General features: G+C 40.7%; 1 protein-coding gene and 3 non-coding genes across 4 annotated transcripts in view; 2 read left to right on the top strand and 2 right to left on the bottom strand.

The window, feature by feature from the left end:
• LOC124172810 overlaps positions 1 to 23,840 on the top strand; it is a 113,505-nt gene that overhangs the window by 1,879 nt on the left and 87,786 nt on the right. Inside the window, exons 2-5 of the mRNA XM_046552296.1 lie at positions 8,187 to 8,365; positions 10,652 to 10,938; positions 15,058 to 15,163; positions 22,397 to 22,468. Of these exons, the coding sequence (XP_046408252.1) occupies positions 8,239 to 8,365; positions 10,652 to 10,938; positions 15,058 to 15,163; positions 22,397 to 22,468 (592 nt within the window). The 5' untranslated portion in view covers positions 8,187 to 8,238. The remainder of the gene's footprint in view (positions 1 to 8,186; positions 8,366 to 10,651; positions 10,939 to 15,057; positions 15,164 to 22,396; positions 22,469 to 23,840) is intronic.
• Trnaa-ggc lies at positions 16,680 to 16,751 on the bottom strand. Its single transcript has one exon. It is a non-coding gene; the product is annotated as a tRNA-Ala (tRNA).
• On the bottom strand, positions 17,000 to 17,071 carry Trnaa-ggc. The gene has a single exon. It is a non-coding gene; the product is annotated as a tRNA-Ala (tRNA).
• Trnaa-ggc lies at positions 17,701 to 17,772 on the top strand. The gene has a single exon. It is a non-coding gene; the product is annotated as a tRNA-Ala (tRNA).

Genomic DNA, 23,840 nt, shown 5'->3' with positions numbered 1-23,840 from the left:
TTAACGTAATATGTATTCAAACCATCATGATTCAAACAGTTAGCTACATATTTGGTATAGAATATCTTATTATTTTATTATTAAAATAAAATTTTATATTCATCATAAAAGATGAATAAGACATCCTTATATTACTATTGGTAGCACCATGGTAGCTGCCGAAGCTAACTTCACCGTATTCACTGTCGCAGTGATTTCAAGTACATATTTGGTGATTTAGTCACTGGCAGTGATCGGCTACTTCTCTTCAATCACAGGTAGCGATACATTGCTGATCACTAGATAGCAGCCTGCCACCAGCAGGGCTATCTTCACCGAATCGCAGTCACAGTGATTTCGAGTATTTAATCACCGACAGTGATTGCTACTTTTCAGTAACGGTGATTCAATCACAGTTAGCAATATATCGCTCATTGGGAGCTTGTTATAAAGTAGTAGACAGCAGGTGCAGTAAAGGGCTTGTCCAGGGCCGCTTCATCAATTAGGCACAGTAGGCACTGTGCCTAGGGCCTACGGACTTTTCAAGGGCCAACAAAAGCCAGAACATAAAGTGAAAACAAGTTCAGAATGCCAGTAAAATTTAATAATGTTTGTATTAAAGTAAGTGTATATAACCGTGTGAAATGAGCACCTAAGCATGTCAAGCTGCAGTGCTGTAGATCTGTAAATTACAGTATGTTAACTTTTCGGCTCTTTGTCTTCGCAAAGTCACACATGGCGTCCTCAAACGTAATTTCCCTAATCAAATCCTTTTCAATTGAAAGTAATGCCAGGGAGGATAGTCGCGTTTGTCCCATCGTTGACCGAAGATACGTTTTTATCAATTTGAGTTTAGAAAAGGAAACTTACTTTAAAACTTTTTAAAAAATTTTAAGAAAAAAAGAGGCACACGATTCACAATAAACGACGAACGCGAAGCGCATGATGTAACACCGGAATTACTACATCATCACTGCATAGAGTCTGCATAGAATAATTAACAATGCGGAAAGTTCATATAGATTTCAAATCGCAAAAGAAGTGTGGGTGCATTTTTGAAAAATATTAAAAATGAAGTCGGGGAGGGCCTACGACTTTGAAAGTGCCTAGGACCTACGATGACCTTAAAACGGCCCTGGCTATGCAATATAACGGCTACAATCTTTATGGACCTCAAAGAATTAAATAGACACTTGCGCTACCTTGGTTTGACAAGGTTCTAACTGACCTTCAGCTGGTTTTGAGAAAAACCTGCTATATTTCTATTATAAATAGGAATTTATTTTTGATTTTTGGCACATGCACTAATGATCCACTAGATACACTAGTAATTTTTACTTTAAGAAAATATGTTATTTATTTTATTTTTTTACATGTTTATATGAGTAATAAAATAAGTAAAATGCAGTTAGAACCTTGTCACACCAAATATTAGTAGTTTTTCTCCTTGCAGTTGGAACTTTGTCACTGTTCTAAATCTGTTATTATTTTACATAGAGGAATAAAAACCGGTGAACACGTAGAGAAACATAAACTTAGTTATCTTGAGTGAAAACACCAAATTTTGCCAAAATGTCGGTTAGAACCAGCCCAGTGTAACTCCCGAACCCTGGTAATGCCAAGCGATGTCGTCCTTAAAACTGTAACTGCCGAGTTGGTTTGGTGACAGATTGGGGTTAAAACAGCCCTAGGCTTGTCAGTATGTTATTTAGATCCCAGTGGCATCTATCTGCTGTTTTGATTTAGGACGGAATTGCATTTTCTTCTCTATTACTACTAACTGTTGTTACACTTAAGACGAAGGTAGATTTTTAACCCTTAGGCTGCGAGAATATTATTGAATGGTCTGCATGTTGAGTGCGGGGAAAACGTTTTCAACGTTTGACCAGATTTTCTTACCACTGGTAGCCTTCCCTTAAGATTTTATTGCCGTCCTTTGTGGTTGCTTAAACTCGGCCAAACCTAGTGGCAGAGAGCACAAAGGTGCCTTTAGAGGACTGGGTACCCTCACCACGGGGAGCGCTACCCAGATTATCCCATCTCCCAGAGAGAGAGAGGTCTGCTCTCCGCGGCACATTCTATATTAAAACAATTGCAACGAATCCATGCATTTCCTTAGAATTTATTGATCTTGCTGTTGTCCATTAGCCGGGGAAACTTATTTCAAAGCATTGGTTTCCCTATATTATACTTCTGGTGGTGGGTCTTCTGTACCTGCGTAATTACCACGGACATATTATATTCTTGGTCTGTCATCAGGGGGTAGGGTGGGCGGTCCCGGATTATGAGGGTCCACTACTTGCTATAAACTACATGGATCTCATCAGACCAACCTAAACTGACCTGCTCGAGAGAACTCTGTGCCTACTCGTGTCCCGTACACACTGGAAGCAAAATTTTGACAGTCCCGCAGGTAAAGGGTTAAGTGTCAGGATTTTAACACTTTGCGTGCCATGGACGTAATATTATGTCCTGCTAATCCTTCTGAGGATTGCCATGGACGTAATATTATGTCTGTCCATTTAATTGGCTTTTTATGCTTGAAGCCGTAATGTTTTGCCCGTGGTACTTTTCCAGTTTACTGCTTAGGGGTTCTGTTTTTTTCAAAAATCAACTGCTCGATGGGAAAAGAGTTCAATTTATGTCTTGAGGACGAAAAGTCCTCTGTAGCTACCGGCATCTTCATCTTAGGCCACTTAGTGTGAAAATTCTTTGGGCTAATGGACCGTTCGTTGAGGGTGCGTTGACCCTTTTTGCCATCCAGGATTTATAATTCTTTGCTTGGAACAATGCTTTTTTATGATTTCTATGCTTTAAATAGTTCAAATTGAGCGTATTAAAAAAATTATTATGCATGTTATGGCGGTACATAATATAATCGGGTGTTTTCCCGGCGTAGGTGTTGGATGAAAAGTTCTCGGGCTTTCCACCGGGTAATAAAATCCTCCTCTCGCTGCACAATCATTTCCCACTTAATGACCCCGAAAAATTTGCAAATCGTTCTTGTATGTTCATCACATTCTCGCATGTTCACATCAAAGAATGCAATACGTATTTAAAATACATTAAATAGCTTTCTCGAATAAGTGGTGATAAAATTTGGTTTAGATACCTTAGTCATGTCTTTACGTTTATAGAATGCCTTCTTCGGTGGATCATAGTTTCCTACGCAAGACCACATACGGCGTATCACTTTTTTTCACACCAGAAATGGATCCGTCAAAGAATGACAAGCATACCAACTCCTCACTCATGTACCACAAGTGGTTTGAAAACCTCTTTTGTGCTGCTTTCGCTATGTCCAGGTTAACACTTTCGTAATTAACAAGTCTTTGAAGGAACTGCGGGTCACTGATGGGAGCTAATGCAACAAAAGGAGCGGAGAACCACATCATTTCTTCTTGAATATATTGAAATCTATTCAACCATTAACTGCATTTCGTTATCCTCTTTATTTGCGTAAGAACTTTATTTCTTCAGCCCAAGCACATTTATCCGAGAGATTAACTGCACTTTCCTCCTCGCGCGTCAAAAATGTAATGGTACCGCTCCTTGCAATGCAAAGCAAATCATCAAGTTTTGTTACGAAAGATTCTCTTCTCTTCATCTCCACTGTAGTTCGCGCTCTCTTTATGCCGTTACACGTTCATCCATTCTTTTCGTCATTTTTCTAACTTTTCAATCGCCTTATTTTCCGTAACAACAGGAATTCTAGTTTTATACTATGGATGAGACACATTTCTCACGGTTTTCCTCGCACTAAGTCTTACAAATTTCGAACACATTAGGTGATAGAGAAAACACACAGTACTTCTCTCACTGTCGGTAAATTTGAGCCGAGTATTTCTTTCAACCAGTTCAATGTCTGGATTTAGTCTTGATTACATGCCTTTCCTTGTTGGTCTATTCTTAAAATGAACTTCACGTTCATGATAAAGTATTTATTTCACCACTTTTCTCCTTACATCCTAAAAAACTTAGCACTTCCTATCCTTTGCACACTATACACAAGAACTATCTCTATCTATCCACAGTGATCTACATCCGTGAACTGACTGCCTCGTTTCTTCTTACCTGAATATTTCTATCTACTGTTGGAGCCCTGGAAGCCCTGCTCATTCCCTTCATTCCTTTATTATTCATAGACACATTTGTATCACATGCTTATAATATTTTGTACATAAAAAGAACTTTGGAGCAAAGCCTGCTGGAATGGTTCGCGGCCGTATGGCGGCAAAAAATCAAGGTTTAAGGGGTCGGTACCCAGTACATAGGACAGCGTTGAAGGGTTAAAATTGACATTAAGTATAGGTTTTAACAACATTAATCATAACACAAGAGGAACAACCTATTCAATACTGTACCACTAGAATGTAAATCTTGTCTTCAGGAGCAAAGTCTGTGCCATGGGAGGGGAGGGGGTTGAGGGGAAGTCTCTGGTAAGAGGGACATACCTCAGCGGTGCCGCGGTGCGGGGTCCTAGGGTGGGGGATTGCATTACGACGGACGATATCTCCTAAACACTTAAAGATAGGTTAAAACAAACAGAAAATCGGCCCTAAAGGGCTTTACTTTTACGTTATACATAGAAATAGCACTTTTTTGGCCCCAAAAAACTCGATTGAGGGTCCTTAGTACTTAGGGCCCTTGGGGCACGGGTTGCCGTTATTTTAAAGTAACCAAATTTTAACATGTGAATAGAAACATCATTTGGATCATTTTGAGACCAGGAAAACATAACTTCTCGCAATTCTGAAAAATAAGGGCCGGCCTACTATACAGGATAGTTCGCCTAATTGGGGCAAAGTACACAAGTCCCAATACGTCCCAATTAACCGGAATCTACTGCATTAAGTAAATTGATAGATGCCATTAAGTTTTGTGGGGCGTTTGAATTGGTTTTAAGGGGACATGATTTATTTATTTAATTTACATACCACCGAAAACAGCACTGTTCGGCCTTTACATCGAGGTTGATAATAGTTAACGATCACAAACATCCATGCCCTGGATAGGGGTAACTTACCCAGGCAGGACTCGAACCCGCGACCTTCGGGTTGGCTGGCTAGGACTTTAACCCGCCGCCACGGAGGCCGGCGATGATGATAAGGAAACTTCTGACAATCCTGGCATTTTTCGTGGCTTAGTTAATCTTATGGCTGAATTGGATGCAACATTGAAGCAGCACATTGACAGGACGAATAACAGAGTTTTTTTTGGGCATTTCCAAAACCATTCAAAACGAGCTTCTTGAATCCATGTGTCTTCTGATTTTTGGCATCCTGAAGGGTAGGCACACCTCTTTACACGCTCAGGGAGTTGAGAAAAATAAGCAAAAATTCTACATGATCATGAAATTCAAGTCGCAAGTTTCCCACTTCTCTGGGTACTATCCGTCGCGAGCAACGCCCTGTGGCTTGCTAGTCATTATTAACCGTTTTAGTGCGGCGGACAGATGTATCGGCTCTTACGTAGTGCATTATTTTATTTGCTATAACTTATTACATTGATATATTTTATTTCAGCAAACGTAAAAATATTTTGTCAATATTAACCAGCTTAATCTCAATAATTAAAAAAAAACGCTCATGTATATTTAAAATAGCTTTGTAAGGTCCTTTTTCCTAGTTGCTACATTTTATGAAAATACCCTCCGCATTTCTACACAGTACTCCAGGAAGAAGGATAGCACTAAAAGGGTTAAAATTATCACAGTTATATTTTGGAATTTATGATGAGATTAGTTATGAAAAATTAAAAAGAAGAAACATTGTGCTTTTACATGAATATTTATTCACACATTTGCACGACCATGGTTTCAACATTAGACGTCATCATGAGGTGAACTCTACATAGGTCTATCACATCAATTAATACCAGGCTTGGAGGGGGAGGGAGGAAGGTAACTAGGTTGAATGGATTGGTCAACAGAGATGACTTTTACGCCTTAAACCATTAAAGCCGTGTCCCAACTCGTTAGCCATTAGGCATCATGTATTTAGCCAGCCAGATTCTGGGCAGCCAACCACAAGAGAGCATGAATTGGGACATCCTTACGCAGGTGCTGCCATCTACTGGGCACTAGGCCAATGCAAAACAAGAGATAATCGGAATGATTTGAACAAAACAATGAATGATGAACAAAACCCACCCTAAATTGTTAAAATGTGATTTGTCAAGTGATTTTGAGTATTAGATGTCGGAGAAGAGTATTTAATCATAATTTTAGTATCTTAGACAAACTTTTTGTAATAGTAAAGTAGGGGTATACTTTCAAATTCGTATTTTTAGTTCCGTATGGTTTTGTTAAAGAGGTTTTAGCTAAGTTTGTGGCGAAATGTTAGCGTATATTCCAATTTGTAATATTTCAATCGTCTCTCAAGCAATTACTTTTTCGAATACCTTATATTTTAGCAATTTAATTTCTAGTTTTGTATTATTAAGAACAGGTCTATTTAGTCTATTCAAACGGTTACCGTCTGACTTGGGAATTATTTTCAAAATTTATTTTAAGTATGGTTTACGTACATAAATCAGGTTTCGGTATCATATCTTATAATCACTATAGATTTTAAATGTTGTTACTTATTCCGATTCCAATTTCGGGACTTTGTCCAATAACATATAATAATAACTGTTTATTCTTACGGGTGTTAACCTGATGTACAAAAAGTGTTAAATAAGAATTTAGACATAGTGTTACATAATTAGGCATTATTTAACACATTAAAAAAAGTAAACGGTAGCAAAAGATAGCATATGATCGGTATAAAAAGTTATAAAATAACATATACGTATGTATGAAGCATACAAACATTAATTATGGCATTAAAATTAACGCCGCCTTCTTATTAACTAATTTCTCCGTAATTCTTACACTTCCATTAACGCAATTTCATTATTATAAAAAAAATAAAAATTAATAATTATTCGAACAAGTCTCAAAATATCAACACTACTTGCAAACAAGTACTATCCCTTGTTGACAGCCATGATGCCCTTTCTCCTGAAGACGCTTTGCACGCTTTGAATCATGGGAAAAGTCGGGCGAAGGATGCACTCCTCGGTGCCTAAATCTGGCGGCCGCGTTAGCTGCCTAAATTCCCTCCCTTATGCTGGCTAACGAGTTGGGACATCCTTCCAAGATGGCGTCATGGCTAAATCCTGGAATTGGCATAGCCAAATGGCCAATTGGGACACGGCTTATCCCTTTCACTGCAGTGAACGTAACTAGTACGTTCGCACGGCAGACTGCCGTGAATGTACTTTTTCTTCCTCCCTGCCATGCACTCTCGCAAAAGCACTTCGAAGGGTCCCTAATCCGGGACCCTATTCTCGACGAGCTCACCCACGCAGGACCGTCTGTTGGATCCTACTAGTAGGGGGGGCCTCCCTCCCGAAAAGTGACCGATCTGACTGCAATTTGAAAATCAATCAATTAATACGATCATCAAAAAATGATTGTTTGCATCGCACTCCTGCCAATCAAGCAATCAAGTACGTCTTTGAACCGTGTTTCTGCGATGAAAAATAACGATTTTGTTAACTTTGCTAAAAACGTGGCTGCGGAAAACCACTGGAAAATGGCCATTTTAGCAAAGTTAACAAAATCGTTATTTTTCATCGCAGAAACACGGTTCAAAGACGTACTTGATTGCTTGATTGGGAGGAGTGCGATGCAAAAATCATTTTATGATGATCGGATTGGTTGGTTAATTCTCAAATTGCAGTCAGAGTTGATGCGTAGTTTTCCGCGGTGTTGTCTAGATGATGTCTCCATGTTTCTGGGCTTCACCGCGTGGATTTTTTTTTCTTTACGACGACAGTTTCTCCGGTATTCCAACCGGCGTCTTCAGGTCGATCGACCTGAAGACGCCGGTTGGAATGCCGGAGAAACTGTCGTCATAAAGAAAATCCACGCGGTGAAACCCAGAAGCATGGAGACATCATGCAGTCAGAGTGGTCACTTTTCGGGAAGGAGGCCCCCCGCTTGTAGGGTTGATGAGACGGTACTGTGTGGGTGAGCTCGTCGAGGATAGAGTCCCATAATTAGCGATCCTTTGGAGGGTGTACCACACCCATTATAGAAGTACCTGATCCATGGACCCACAAAACACATTTTAACATTTTCGCCACATGTGAGGAGAAGGTTTCCGGAGATTGAACAGCAGTGAAAGGGTTAATGAGATTTGTTCTGACTCTTCCAGGGAAAAACCACATCTTCAGTTCTGGGAATGCTGACCTTCTCGTGGGCGTGAGATGGAGGGTGAGAATTCAAACAATTCGTCCGCCTTAGTCGTGGATGCTGAGGCTCCAGCGAAAGAGTCGGAGCAGCCTGTCAACAATGGGGAAACGGAGGCCACGGGAACGGATTCAAAGCCATCAGGTGAGGTGGCTAAAATATAATACAGTTACTCCTGCCTTTACGAGGTTGTATTTCAACCCTTTCACTGCGGTGAACCTACCTGGTACGTTCGCACGGCAGGCTGCTGTGAACGTACTTTTTCTTCTTCCCTGCCATGCGCTCAGCACTTTCACTGAAGCACTCCAAAGGTTCGCAAATCCGGGACCCTTTCCTTGACTAGCTCACTCATGTAGGACCGTCTCATCGACCCTATCAGCGAGGGGCCTCCCTCCCCAAAAGTGACCGCTCTGACTGCAATTTGAAAATCAATCAATCAATCTGATCTTTTCATCACACTCCTGCCAATCGAGCAATCAAGTACGTCTTTGAACCGTGTTTCTGCGATAACAAACAATGATTTTGTTAAGTTTGCTAAAATGGCCATTTTCCGGTGGTCCGCAGCCACTTAAGCCTCAAATACGAAATCCAGAAACACGGAAAACCAGAAATCCGGAACGCCTCACGGCTTACTTTGCTACATAAGTATCTACATATATGTGTCATCAGTGACTGCATGTACACCCTTCATTCACTATGGTAAAGTACGAGTGATAAAACAAGTCATCAGCTTCACGCTCCTTGATTATATGACTTAGAGAAATGGGGAATTCACCTGTCCTACTTTAAATGAAAGAGGAGTCATTATAAATGGGCAATATCTTTGGGAAGGCCCTGAAGACCAGAAATCCAGAAAAACCGGAAATTCAGAAACCCTTTGGTCCCAAGCTTTCCGGATTTGAGGTCCTCAACTGTATACAGTGAAACTTGGTTGTAACGTCATCAAAGGGACCAGAAGATTTTTGACGTTATATCCAAGTGACGTTATAAAAAAGCAGCCTTAAATCTGAGTGAATGCAATACAATACAGTGTCCCTGTGTCAGTGAGCTTGTAGAATCTAAGGGTGGGAATGGATAAGACCCAGGTATGCGGGACAGCCCCCGCTCCCTTCAGACACCAATTAAACAAAAGAATTGCACCCCGTCACCAGTTCAACGTCCAGCTTGTGACCTGTTTTTGCTTTTGGTGTTTCTACACCTGGTTTCTATGAACTTTGGGACATAATACAATCATACTACCACTTTTACAACCTAATAATAGCAAAATTTTTGATGCTATACCCGAGTGTTGCAACATTTGTTGACGATATAAACGGGTTTTCGTACAGCATAAAATGTTCAATTTTGGCTGGTCTGTATAAAATGTGACGTTAAACCCGAGTTGATGTTACATCCGATTCCGTTATAACCAAGTTCCACTGTATATATTTTCCATATTCCATTTTCTGTATATATGTACTTACTTTGGTCTACCTTTTGTATTGTATCTTTTGGGCAAATTAATCTATTCTATTCTAATATCGTTGTTTGATGTGTGCAGGGCAGTCGCCTCCGTCTGTGGGGAGGGAGAAGGCGGCATTGCCTAATTTTATGGTCATTCCCTATATATTTTGCCGAATTACTGCCCTTTTGGGCAAAAATTTCGTGCATTTTGACGTATCTGCCACCGTTTAGCCACAAAATGCCTAATTTGAGTTCGCGTCCGCGAAGAAAATATTCCAACGCCCACACAGCGTCGTGGATACAAGAGCCGCAGGCCGATCCCTTCCCCTCCCCGCTCGCTTCTCCCCCTCCAACGCCTCCAATACAGCAAAGTTCATCCCGCGTACGCTGCTAGGAGGTTGTTTATCTCTGATATTATAAATCGGAAGATGGTAGAAGGTAATAAAGGAAGCGTTGTGAGACGACTTGTCCCTTATTTGGTGCCTCGTCGGCGTTAAACAAATCGATGTTACCAACTTTTATACCATTTTCCCAAACTGAAGGCGGCTGGGTGGAAAATAGAAAGTAGCCAATGAGAAGCACTGCCCCTTCCACCTCTCCGTTCCCCTCCATCCCCTTCCCTTTTCCACTCCGCTCCCGTCCATCCGGTCGACCAGTGTTGCCAGCCTTGGGAGTAACAGTACTTTTGGGGGCAGCAGAACGCTCTGCGATCTCCAAAGATTCGGCTCGGCAACACTGCCAGCTGGAGAGCGATGTGCACTGAACTGAGTTCGGAGAGAGAGTGCGGGCTCTTCCACACTTACTCCTGTCGCTCTTCTGTGATTGGCTAGAAGAGTGGGTGGGTTGCGAGCACGCTCAAGGTCAGCCGCCTTCAGTTCGGGAAAATGGTATAGAGCAGTGATGAAATATTCTATTTTTTATTTTTCTACCGTTTGGGCAAATAAATCTATTCTATTCTATTCTAATATCCTTGTTTGATGCGTGCAGGGCAGTCGCCTCCGTCTGTGGGGAGGGAGAAGGCGGCTTTGCCCAAGAAGGTGAAGGCTATGAGGAGCATGATGGAAATGGCGGAGCAGACTGACGAGGAGAGGGAGTGGCAGAAGTTCTCTGCGGCCGAGATGAAGGTGCTGGTGCGCGAGGTGGAGCTGCGCAAGGAGGCGCTCTTTGGCGACTACAAGGAGGGCGAATCCCCCAAGTACCGGTGGCTCATCTGGCAGGAGGTGGCTGAGAAGGTCAACGAGGTGAACCCAGCCGTGCACAGAAACTTGGAACAGGTATGTATCCACGTCCATTATAGCCTCAATACGGGGTGCATTTCGAAAATAATGTAATTACAGTAAAACCTCTTAAAAAAAGTACATCGTAACGGAGGGAACCAAAATTTGGGCAATTTGATGCATGAATAGAATAGAATAGACAGGGTTCCCACTCAACCGTGAAAACCTTAAAACCGTGAATGAGCCGTGAATTTTGTCTGCTGTGAAAAAAAAACCTGGAAACATGACTTACGGTAAATTATCTACGCTGGCGAGTGCCCGGCTATGACTCGTGCTATCACTATCTCCACCATTGCCTTCCCTTCTACTTTTCCCTTCCTCTCTAGTTCAACCTTGTCTAGTCATGGCGTAAACATGTCCGAGTGCGACGAATTCTCTCGTTCCCTTAGGCCGTATTTAGCCGCAGGCGAGGCCATGGCAATACTTCTGCATTTTCGATATAAAACATACAATTAAAGGTTGCAGATAACATTTCTCTTAATTTACGATTAGTTTACCATTGAAGAATCTTCTAAAATTAATCAAGAGTTTTTTTCCTGCTGCTGATTGTCGTCTGCAATGCTAGAGCAGACGTCCAAGTTAACTTGAAACATTCCTCTTCAGCAAGTAAATAAAATAATTCCATTTTACTAAGGGGATTCTGATGGAAATAATAATGAGATCGGTGTAGCCTTGCATTAAAATGAAAATATCCTGGTGCTTTTGCACCCGATTTTTTATAATGATCGTGGAAAACGTGGAAGTAGAGCAAACTCATGCACGGATAATCCAAAACACAGATAAACCGCTGCTGGATAATCGGAAGTCTGCTGTACTTGTATCCCAGGGTTCCCACTCAACCGTGAAAACCTTAAAACCTTGAATAAGCCGTGAATTTCGTCTACCGTGAAAAAACCTGGAAATAGCCGTGAAATTCGTCGTATAACCTTAAAAACCTCTCAAACTTGATTTTAGATCTACGATTGACGGATCATAAGAAAAATCGATTTGTTGATCATATTTCTAGGTCAGTCACTTGCAGGCACTGTCCACGCATTTATCTCCACACATATATTCGAAGTGCAATTATTGGTCCGTGTGCCATGACGACACACAGACCTTATGGCTGTGATTGGAAGACCGTTAACTAAAGTTATCATTAACCGTGGCGAGAAATCCGACACCTCTTCACTTCCCTGTCACCCTCCATTTTATATATCCACGTCCATTATAGCCTCAATACAGGGTGCATTTAGAAAGTAATGTTATAACAGTAAAACCTCTTTATATTGTAATGTTGTTTATGTTGTTTTAAAACAACAAAATTATATACTCAGAGCGATCATCATATTCTCTGGAGGAAAGAAGAAATTACAGTAAAACCTCGTTACATTGTAATGGAGGGGACCAACATTTGGGCAATTTGATGTATGGAGGTTCACGATAGAGAGGTTTTAGTGATGGGAACCATTTTTTCATATCCTTTGGAAATTTATTTTTATTTATTTATTTAGTCCAAAAACAGCATGAGGCCAATTACAGAGGACTACAATAACGGGAGTAACAATTTCATAACATTAAGCAACGTAACCAACAATATTCAACATTATTTACAAATAAATAACAAAGAATAGTCATCGGGTGGTGTGAGGAATACTGGGAAAATTACGATAGTGATGGTGCAAGTTGGGTGAGGGATGAAAAAAAGGATCAAAATTTGGAACACATTTGGCATAGGAGTTAGAAGAAGAAGGAAGTCTGAATAGAAAAGAAAGTTTAAAGACAGAAAGGCGGGGATTGAAACAATGAAATAGGTCACCCGACCTCGCCGTGGGCGAAGGAACACGAAGCGGAAAAAAAGAAAGAAGGTCAGAGGATCTGTATTTGCCATTAATGATATTTAAGAAGAGTCTCCGGTCATTGAGGTCATTGAGCCAAGCGCTACCAGCTAGCATGGTACTCTGCTACCTGCTAGCATCCGGCGTCGTATCAGCACTCAAAGCCTCACCCCCAAGGTCACCTCACGCGGCGACAGCGGGAACCAGAACGACGTAACACGGGAGTTTTCCCAGCATTCACACTTAGCCGTCGCGTTTTCGCGCGCTTGAAAATTTTCACTTTTCATTTAATCGCAAAAAATAGATATCGTCATTTAAAAATCTAAAAGTGTGAAATTCGTACATGAAAAAATAATAGGAAATCACCCAATTGAATGCATCCTAGTTAGCCATGGGCGTACCCAGCAAGGGGCAGGGGGGGGCAGCTGCCCCTCCCCCCCCCTAGAAGCTAAAATCGCAAAAGTCTTTAAGCAAAATCAGTACTGAATTGGAACGAAAGTATTTTAAACAAACAAATTTATAAATTTCGTAGGTTTAACAAATTTTCTTAAACCTACGAAAAATGATTTGTATTAGTTAAAGATATGTAACTAAAATAAAACAATTTTTTCAAGGAAATAATCTCATAAATTCCATGGCTTGCCCCCCCTTTCCTCGACTATGGCTTGTCCCCCCCTAGTTATGATCCTGGGTACGCCCTTGTAGTTAGCCCCCAGAACTACACTTCTTCGCCAGGGCTAAGAACACGTATACCAATGTAATTTTTGGTTTTTTCCCGGCGAACAATTGTAGTGAAGTTTTCTTGGGTTTTGCACTGGGTCATGTCCTCCATTTCTCCTTTCAACGTTTCGATGGACAACTCGCCCATCGTCTTCAGGGATTCAGGAATCCAAAATTGGATTGGATTGGATTCCTGAATCCCTGAAGATGTTCCCTATGTATACTAGTTACATCCATTTCCGAAAAGAATTACTTCTTGAATAAGGATAGCAATCAGTTCATAAGTTAGAGAGTGCAGGGTAGGTAATGACAATATTTCACTGGTGTAAATTTCTGGATAATAGTCTATATCAAGAAACAATGGGAAACTTTAAATGCATGAAAAAAACTCCGCTGTGACTGTCCATACTCTAATGGTGAAGTAATGCAAAACACAAAACCAATTACGTATCTCAATGATGCAAATTATCGTCGGCCACTCGGAGAAAACTTATGTGAGAATAAGGATGAAAATAATACAAAAAGGGCATGAAATATTATAAAACAAATGGAATTTTTATTGCAATTTTTATACTTTGAAGTACGAAAGTAAAGATGCTTGATGTTTCTTTCCCCTCAAATGGGTGGTTTCCTATTATTTTTTAATTGCCTAAATCGAAAGATTATTACTCCTGGAGTATGCATTTCACGCTTTTAGATTTTTAAATGATGATATCTATTTTTAACGATTAAGTGAAAAGTGAAAATTTTCAAACGTGACGGCTAAGTATGAATGCTGGGAAAAGCCTGTGTGATGTCATTCTGGTTCCTGCTTCTGCCGTGTGAGGTGACCTTGGGGCGAGGATATGTGCACCGCTGCGATTCAGACTGCTAGCAGGTAGCAGAGTACCCTGCTAGGAGGTAGCACTTGGCTTAAATAAGGATTATTAATACCTTATCAAAAGAAGGAAACTTTCCGACCATAGGCAGTTTTAATAGGTGATTATTAAGTGATGTTTCCGTGAGCTCAGTGCCTCACGCATGCATTGGTAATCTCAGACAGGGGCGGATCCAGGATTTCTTTCTGGGAGGGGCACAAGCAAGGCCGTATCCAAGATTTTGTTCAGGGGGGGGGGCACAAGGATACCTCGTCATACAAAACGAACGAAATGATAATGGGTCCGTATTAAAAATCTAGCATATTTTTTAGGGTCTGGGGGGGGGCACGTGCCCCCGTGCCCCCCCCATGGATCCGCCTATGATCTCAGACAATGTAAAAATCGTATCCACTTGTATAGAAACTAGGTCCCTGTGACGTCACGTGGAGTGGCATCGCATGGACGCCAATCTGGCCTTTTTTAAATGCGGATAAAAATTGACCGTAGCCATTCGTCTAAACGGGGATCTCTAAAACCAAATAATTTGTATATTATGAATGCACTAATGGGGGGTAACAAATCGCAATCAATGCCTCTCATTTTCTTTAATGAAGGAAACTACCCTATTATGGTTATATCTTCAGTGTACGTGCAACGTCACGTAATAAGCATCATTCCTGCGCAATCATGGTTACCCACTCATAATTTTTTTTTGTTATCAGGTTCGCATCAAATGGTTTGATCACAAGGACCCGAGCAACAAGTGGGAGAAGAGGATTAAGAAGAGCAACCCTGGTTACAAACACTCGACGGGAATGTTCTTTAAGAGTGAGTAGTTTAATAGTTTTAGTTTGCCATAGTATGGTTAGTTTGCTATCTTGTATGATATGTGGCTCAATGTGCTGGAAGTAGTTTATAAGAGTTGAATGAGAAATATGATTTGATGCAGCTTTCCTGTCTGCTAACCTTTCATGGTGATGTATTTCTTTTCTTTCACATCCTTTATAACCCTTTATACTATGTACAGTGAAACCTCGATATAACAACACCCGACGGTGCACTAATAAACACTCGCTATAGCGAATTGTCGCTTTACCGGAGGTGGAGCTAATAATAGCCAATATACCTGTTGCGAACAGATATACAGGAACAGGAGTGGTGTGGCGACAGATAAACATCTATCCGATAAACGTAAGCATAAATCCAGACGAAAGGCGATGTTTTTTCGCATCACTAAATTTCCTTACTCAAATAACGACCAACTATTCAAACAATTTATAAGCGCCGCACTGAATAAAAATCATGCAAAGCATTGTTTCGTCATCATTATATTTATCGAACGACAGTTTACCACATAAATTTGAGACTGAGCACTCCATTAACTTCATTTCTAACAGATCACTGGCAATTACAGAGGTTAAGGAGTCTTGATGAAAGTCTTCCGGCGGTGAAACCCTCACTATGGCGAGAGCCAACACCGAAAGGGTCTCGTAAAAACGAATTTTTTAACATGCTTATTATAGGGTCAATTGACGGTGCATCGGCTATCTCTCGTAATAGCGGGGGTGTCGCTATAGCCCGTACTCGCTTTAACGAGGTTCCACTGTATCTCATTCGGGGCCGTCCCTTGCCCTTCTTCCCTTCCACCTGTCCTTCAATGATAGTCCTCATCAGGCCATCTTGCCTCAAAATGTGGCCAACTAAGTTGTCCCATCTTCTGCATAAGGTTTTTAGGAGGTTTCTCTTTTCTCCCACTCTCCTTAGCACTTCCTCTTAACTTTCATGGTTGATAACCATCATTTTCCTGTAAACACTAAATTTAATGTTCCACTGTTGACGTCTCTACATTAGTCAATGTCCATGTCTGAATAACTGCATTTTTTTAACATTATTTTGGTGAAAATGACATAACTATTCTAGCATTCATCATTATTAGTCAACAATCCCAAGACTGGTTTAACGCAGCTCTCCATTTCTCTCTCCTATCCGCTAGCCTTTTCATAGCGACGTAATTCTTCTTTTACACCCTTTATAACTCATTGTCCTATATAACTCATTCGGGGCCGTCCCATGCCCTTCTTCCCTTCCACCTGTCCTCCTACGGTTGTCTTCATCAGGTCATCATGTCTCATAATAATGTGGCCAACTGAATTGTCCCGTCTTCTGCTTAAGTTATTTTAGAAGACATCTCTTTTCTCCCACTCTTCTTAGCCCTCCCTCGTTACTTACACGGTCAATCCATTTTATTCAAAGCACTGAAGGAACAAGTGACTTTGTACGCAGTCACGCGCAAGGGTGCAAAGTTAAATACACCAAAGGATGAAGTTCGCCATGAAAAAATATTTGACTTAGCCGGGATTCGAACCCGGGTCTCCCGATTGCCGGTCAGGCGTGCTACCAGTTACACCACCAAGCCATCTTCTCAGAGCGAACTTCGGGATGGGTTTTACCGAACAAGATGTTGACGTCACAAGTCCACACTGTGGCACATGTGGCGAGGGTCGTGCTTACTAAGCCACTGTCGGGGAGAAAAACCCTTATTTTCCGCTGGTCTGCGGCGACGATTTTCAAAGCACTGAAGGAACAAGTGACTTTGTACGCAGTCACGCGCACGGGTGCAAAGTTAAATACACCAAAGGATGAAGTTCGCCATGAAAAAATATTTGACTTAGCCGGGATTCGAACCCGGGTCTCCCGATTGCCGGTCAGGCGTGCTACCAGTTACACCACCAAGCCATCTTCTCAGAGCGAACTTCGGGATGGGTTTTACCGAACAAGATGTTGACGTCACAAGTCCACACTGTGGCACATGTGGCGAGGGTCGTGCTTACTAAGCCACTGTCGGGGAGAAAAACCCTTATTTTCCGCTGGTCTGCGGCGACGATTTTCAAAGCACTGAAGGAACAAGTGACTTTGTACGCAGTCACGCGCACGGGTGCAAAGTTAAATACACCAAAGGATGAAGTTCGCTTGAAGTTCGAAGTGGACTTGTGACGTCAACATCTTGTTCGGTAAAACCCATCCCGAAGTTCGCTCTGAGAAGATGGCTTGGTGGTGTAACTGGTAGCACGCCTGACCGGCAACCGGGAGACCCGGGTTCGAATCCCGGCTAAGTCAAATATTTTTTCATGGCGAACTTCATCCTTTGGTGTATTTAACTTTGCACCCGTGGGCGTGACTGCGTACAAAGTCACTTGTTCCTTCAGTGCTTTGAAAATCGTCGCCGCAGACCAGCGGAAAATAAGGGTTTTTCTCCCCGACAGTGGCTTAGTAAGCACGACCCTCGCCACATGTGCCACAGTGTGGACTTGTGACGTCAACATCTTGTTCGGTAAAACCCATCCCGAAGTTCGCTCTGAGAAGATGGCTTGGTGGTGTAACTGGTAGCACGCCTGACCGGCAATCGGGAGACCCGGGTTCGAATCCCGGCTAAGTCAAATATTTTTTCATGGCGAACTTCATCCTTTGGTGTATTTAATCCATTTTATCTTCAACATTCTTCGGCAGTACAGTAGATTCCGGTTAATTGGGACATATCGGGACTTGTGCACTTTGCCCCAATTGAGCGGCTGCCCCAATTAGGCGAACTCTCTTATATATGGGCATAAAAAACTTTGAAATGGTAGAAAGAAGACTAAAGAATGTTTATAATGCAGCATAAGTCTATTAAACTATTAATTTGATAATTAAATCAGGGAGTTTAGTTAATTTATTATTATTTTAAAGAATTATAACAATTTAGTTAAAAATATATTTCACAGCATCGGGCGACGTTGAATGAATGTCTTTCACTAAGTCCTATTAAAGAAAAGTCCTATCCTCTTGCGGATAGTATAACAACAAGAGCTTTCAAAATAGGGCAAGAATAGGAACATTTGTGAAAAATAAGAGTAAATCAAAGGAGGAAAATGTAAAAAAAAATAGTATTCTGAAAACAAAAAGTATTAATTTCGTCGCGAGTATAGAGTCTATGTCGCCGACTCATGGCCCAATAAAGCGGCATGGTGTCCCAATTAAGCGGAGAATACTCTGGGATATTCCTCTATTGGGTTCTGTTCTTTAAGATCTGCCCCACTTAAGCGGCTGCCCCAAGTAACCGGTGGACCCATTAAACGGTATATACTGTACAACATTTAGAATGCTTTCCACTCTTGTCTTCTCTGATGCTGTCAACGTCCAAGCCTTGCTTCTATAGAGAAACATACTCCATATGAACTTCTGATTTTTAATTTTAGTGTACAAGTAAAAAAAAAATAATTGTTTTTTTGATCTCTTGAAAAGTTTCTATTTTTGAGATGCGTGTTGTTTGAACTTACCATCGATATTTAGCATCTGATGAATTTTTTCCTTAGTTATCTGATGGTATTCTCAGCTGTTAGAAGATTCTTCTTTTTGTAGAAAGCCCTCTTCAAATTTTATTTTTTGCATCGCAGAAGTTAGTCACCTTTGAAGTACTCTCCATAGGCACTGACGGATTGGTTCAAACTTTTTTTCAACTTCGTGAAGCACGTGTTGTACTTGTCCTTTTTGATGCCATGCAGATCCGTCTTCGTTTACATTTTCTCCTATTGGATTAAGCCACAAGCTCACACTGCTGTCTAAACTTGAAAGAAAATTTAAGATTTACGTCGTACTCTGTTTGACCACCTACCCTACAGTCCTTAACTTGCACCCGGGGACTACTTAATATGTTTCATATGAATGGCGAGAATTCTCGTCATTTTTTCCCCCGAACGTTCCGGACGGATGACGAAGATTCTCGTCATTTAGGTGCGTCAACCGAAACAATTTTAAAGCGTACAATACGTATTCGTTAGTACGTTTTCAGTTGTTGTTCATTATTCATAATGAATTGATGCATCATAACGTTTGATTGGGTAAAGTTATATTCCAAACATTAGCTTTTTAACCATGTTTAAACCAAAGGCATTACGCCCTAATAGGCACATATTTCCAATCTCGGCGTTCCTAGGAATTTAAAAACCCCGGTACGCAACGTGTTAAAACAGTGGCTCTGTGGACAAAGGAACTCATCGGCATCGTCATTAGTATGGTTTCCTATTATTTTTTATTGTCTAAATCGAAAGATTAATACTCCTGGAGTACGCATTTCACGCATTTAGATTTTTAAATGACATCTAAAAGATTTTATACACGGCCATGATACGGCCACTCCTCATGTATGGTTACCTTGCCTGGGGATCCATAACAAACATATTTGCATAGATATCTACATCTTTTCTATCCTTTATAATCTGTCCTGTTTAACTCATTCTTGGCCGTCCCTTGCCCACCTTCCCCTCCACCTGTCCTTCAACGATTCTTTTTATCAGGCCATCATGCCTTTAAATGTGGCCAACTAAGTCATCCCGTCTTATCCTTAGGGATTTAAGAAGACTTCTCTTTTCTCTACAATGTGTGAGAATAATAGGGTGGTTTCCTTCATCAAAGTAAATGAAAGGCATTGTTTGCGATTCGTTACCCACTATTAGTGTATTCATAATATACAAATTATTTGGTTTTAGAAATACCGGTTTAGACGAATGGCAAGGGTCAATTTTAACCTCATTTGAAAAAGGCCAGATTGGCGCCCATGCGATTCCACTCGACGTGACGTCACAGGGACCTTGTTTCTATACGAGTAGATAGGAGTTTTTCATCGTCTGAGATTACCAATGCACGCATGAGGCACAGAGCACAGGGAAACACATCATAATAATCACCTATTAAAACTGGCTAAGGTCGGAAAGTTTCATTTGTTTGATAGGGTATTAATAATCCTTATTTAAGCCAAGCGATACCTGCTAGCATCCTGTCTCGTAGTGGCGCACATAGCCTCGCCCCAAAGTCACCTCACACGGCGACAGCAGGAACCAGAATGACGTTACAAGGGCTTTTCCCAGCATTCATACTTAGCCGTCGTGTTTTCGCGCGCTTGAAAATTTTCACTTTTCATTTAATCGCGAAAAATAGATATTGTCATGTAAAAATCTAAATGCGTGTGATACGTACTCCAGGAGTAATAATCTTTCCATTTAGGCAATAAAAGAATAATAGGAAACCACCCTATATGTACATGGATAATCAATGTACGGATAATTTTGAGTTTTCTGATGGAGAGAGATAGACGGTCAACTAAATTTAGAGTTGTGCTTAATCACAGTGTTATCCTAATGTTATGGTTTCTCTAAAAAAATGTTTGTTTTTCATAATTGTCATAATGCATAGTCAGCTTAAATTCTTGTATTTAGTATGTTATATTTAAGTGCGATTATTTATTTATATATTTTTTTGTAGAAAATATTGTATTGTTTTTTCATGCTCATAGCGATCTGCACTGATTGCATTTTTCTGTAATTATATTTATTTACTTTTTTACTTCTGTTTATCTACCAAGATGGAAATGTAGAAAGCTGTACTTTTATTTTCTCATGGGCCCCAGTACCCGCGAAAATGAAAGACATTATTATTACAGTCAAACCTTTTTATATTGTAATGGAGGGGACCAAAATTTGGGCAATTTGATGTATGGAGGTTCACTATAGGGAGGTTTCAGTGATAGGCACCATTTTTTCATATCCTTTGAATGTGAATATATGAAAGGCACTACTGTCTTTTAAACCATTGTATTTATGTGTTTAAACACACATGCATGCATCAGTGAACATATATTTATTATTGAATAATTACAGAAAGCGAACGCTATCGCATGATTTTTACCATGATCTGAGAGAAAATGATGTGATCTCTCATAATTCAACAGTCACTTCAAATTATTAGGATAGTTGGATACCTATTTTCTTATTTACTGCTAGGTATGCTTTCATATGGAACAAAATGGCCACAACTAATGATTAATATGAAAATAACAGCATAATAAGGTACAGTGAGTCCTCGTTCTACGTCACCCCGTTTAACGTCATTTCGCAATAACGTTACGAAAATTTTGAGATCTTCATTCGTTTAACGCACCTTCGCTTCGCGATAACGTCAAGTCTTTTAAATTTCGTGCGAGAAAAAAGGCGAAGCGGCTGGCGTTGCAGGTTGTTCGTTTTGTGGGCGGTAATATAGTCAGTATATACAAAGTGTAAAACGGTGTTGTTTGTTGATAATTGCGATTACGGTTTTAGCGAATTTTCTGCAGAATGAATTCTTAGGTAGGTGAGCAAGGTTTTACTTGACATAATGGTTTTCAGGAACCTAAAAAGTGATTTCGAGGCATTTTTCCGTGTAGAACTCGGAGTTTTTGTCGTCACTTTTTTCACCGTGTTCACAATAATTTTGGTTCCTGTAACTGCTACGATGTTTCAGCGATGATGATGCCCAGGCGACGCTCGCCTGGGCGACCACCGTAGTGAAGCCGAAAACCAAAAGAGGGAAGATACAAAAATGGAGAAGCACTTACGTCACTGCTGCTATTGTCGTCGATGAAGACAGGAACTCGTATTTATGCCATAGTTTGGCATTCCCATCGTAAAAAATGCCCCAGATATGATACGCTAAAATTTTTTCGCGTAGGAATTGTGAGGTCTAGGAGCCGATATTCACTTTTTACATTGTTTCTTATGGGATATTATGCTTCGATTAACGTCATTTCGTTTATCGTCACATTTTTCAGGAACTGTAAGTGACGTTAAACGAGGACTCACTGTATATAAGAAAAAAGGAGTGAAACATTTATTGCTGAAAATATCATTCCATGTACGTAATCACGGTTGCATTAATGGTCTCTTGTTGTCTTGGTACGATTTGCGGAGGTAGTTAGGTAGTCTCAGGGGTATCTCCTTGGTGTGATAAGTGGAGGTTTTATGAGATAAAGAGGTTCACTACAAAGAGGTTTGTCTATAAATTTACATGTAAATCCGACGGGACCGTAGGGGTGGTATGATGTATGGAGGTTTATTATGTAAAGAGGTTCACTATATAGAGGTTTTACTGTATTATTATTGTAACTACCTATTGCATAGACGCCGTGTGATTGAGTTGTTGTTGATTGTTTTTTGTTCTCACTTTCATTTTGTGCTGATGTTCTCTTCTCTTCTCCCTGCGATGACCAATTAGGGCGAGCAGTCGCCAGCGAAGGTGGAGCTGAGAACGGGGAGAGTGGAGGCGAGGGAAAAACCAAGGATGGAGGTGAGTCACAAGGGTTCCCACTTAACCGTGAAAACCTTAAAAACCCTAAAACCTTTAAGGAATAAATTACGCGTACACATAAATAATTTAGATGAGTATTGTTTCCTAACGAAGATATATCAATATGAATTTATTTCTTTTTGCAAAAGGTCCCCGTAAGAAATACACGCATCGCCCTATATATGTCACCAATATAAGAACATAGAGGAAATTTGGATGCGGGGATAGTGAGAAGGCAGGGATGACCATAGAATGGAAGGGAGATCAATAGGATTGCGAATTTTTCAATACAGGTGTCAGTATAGTCGAAAGTACGATTCGATTTTTATAGCAAACACGCAAATTGGCATAACTTGATTAGTGTATACGTTGGACCAAAACGTGTATACCATATATTTGGACATAGAAGAGCGGTGAAAAACAAACAATTCCATCTGTCGGCTGTGGCTGAGCACACTCTCAGTGAACCTGGACACGACATCGACTGGGAAGAAACAAAAGTCATCGCCAGAGAATCCCGATATTTTCCGAGGATCATCCGAGAGGCGATTGAAATATCCAAACATCCTCATAATTTCAATCGAGAGGATAGCTACGCACTCCACAGCACATGGAAGAGACTCTTCGCCCCATACCCCTACGCTATTGGCCGAAAGGCGACCAATCAGGACGAACCTACACCACTGGGCTGCCTATATAACGGCGGCCAAAACACGGCATAATCACTTCGACCTGAAGACGCCTGCGGGAATGCAGGAGAAACTGTTGTCACCAACGCAACCACGACGCGGCGAAACCCGAAAAATGCAGCATACAGTACATGTTATTTGTGCATTTTTGGCTCCACTGGACTCTGAATAAGCTGTGAATTTCGTCGGAAAACCTTAAAAAATCTCTCAAACTTGATTTTAGAACTACGACTGAAAGAGCAAAAGTTAAACGTCGGTCATGTTTCAAGGTCATTCATGCGCAGACGCTGTCCACGCATAAGACGATTAATTTATAGACTCTTCTCCGCAAATGTGTTGGCCCTAACACGAAATCCATATTTTTAATTTCTGTTTTTATTCTTTTTGACATAGTATCATCACATTGGTTATTCTGGATTCAATATTGTTTTCTAATTCCTAGAAGGTTATAAATATATAATTTGTAAAAGATTGCACTTGCTAGATATTTTCAGTAATATAAATGAAGTCCTCGATTAAGTCCACGAATCCACGAATATTCTAAGTGCAATTACGGGGTCCGTGTGCCTTTGTGCCTTTTTAATTGTAGAAACTCGACCTTCAAACCTAAAACTCGACCGATCTCTCCAGCAGTTGCACCTTCTTCAATTCTTTTAATGATACCAAGTTTTTGTTCTAATATC

Source organism: Ischnura elegans, assembly GCF_921293095.1.
Source record: "Ischnura elegans chromosome 13 unlocalized genomic scaffold, ioIscEleg1.1 SUPER_13_unloc_3, whole genome shotgun sequence".
NCBI lineage: Eukaryota > Metazoa > Arthropoda > Insecta > Odonata > Coenagrionidae > Ischnura > Ischnura elegans.
The sequence above is the reverse complement of the archived record's forward strand: the minus strand, read 5'-3'. Positions and strand labels throughout refer to the sequence as shown.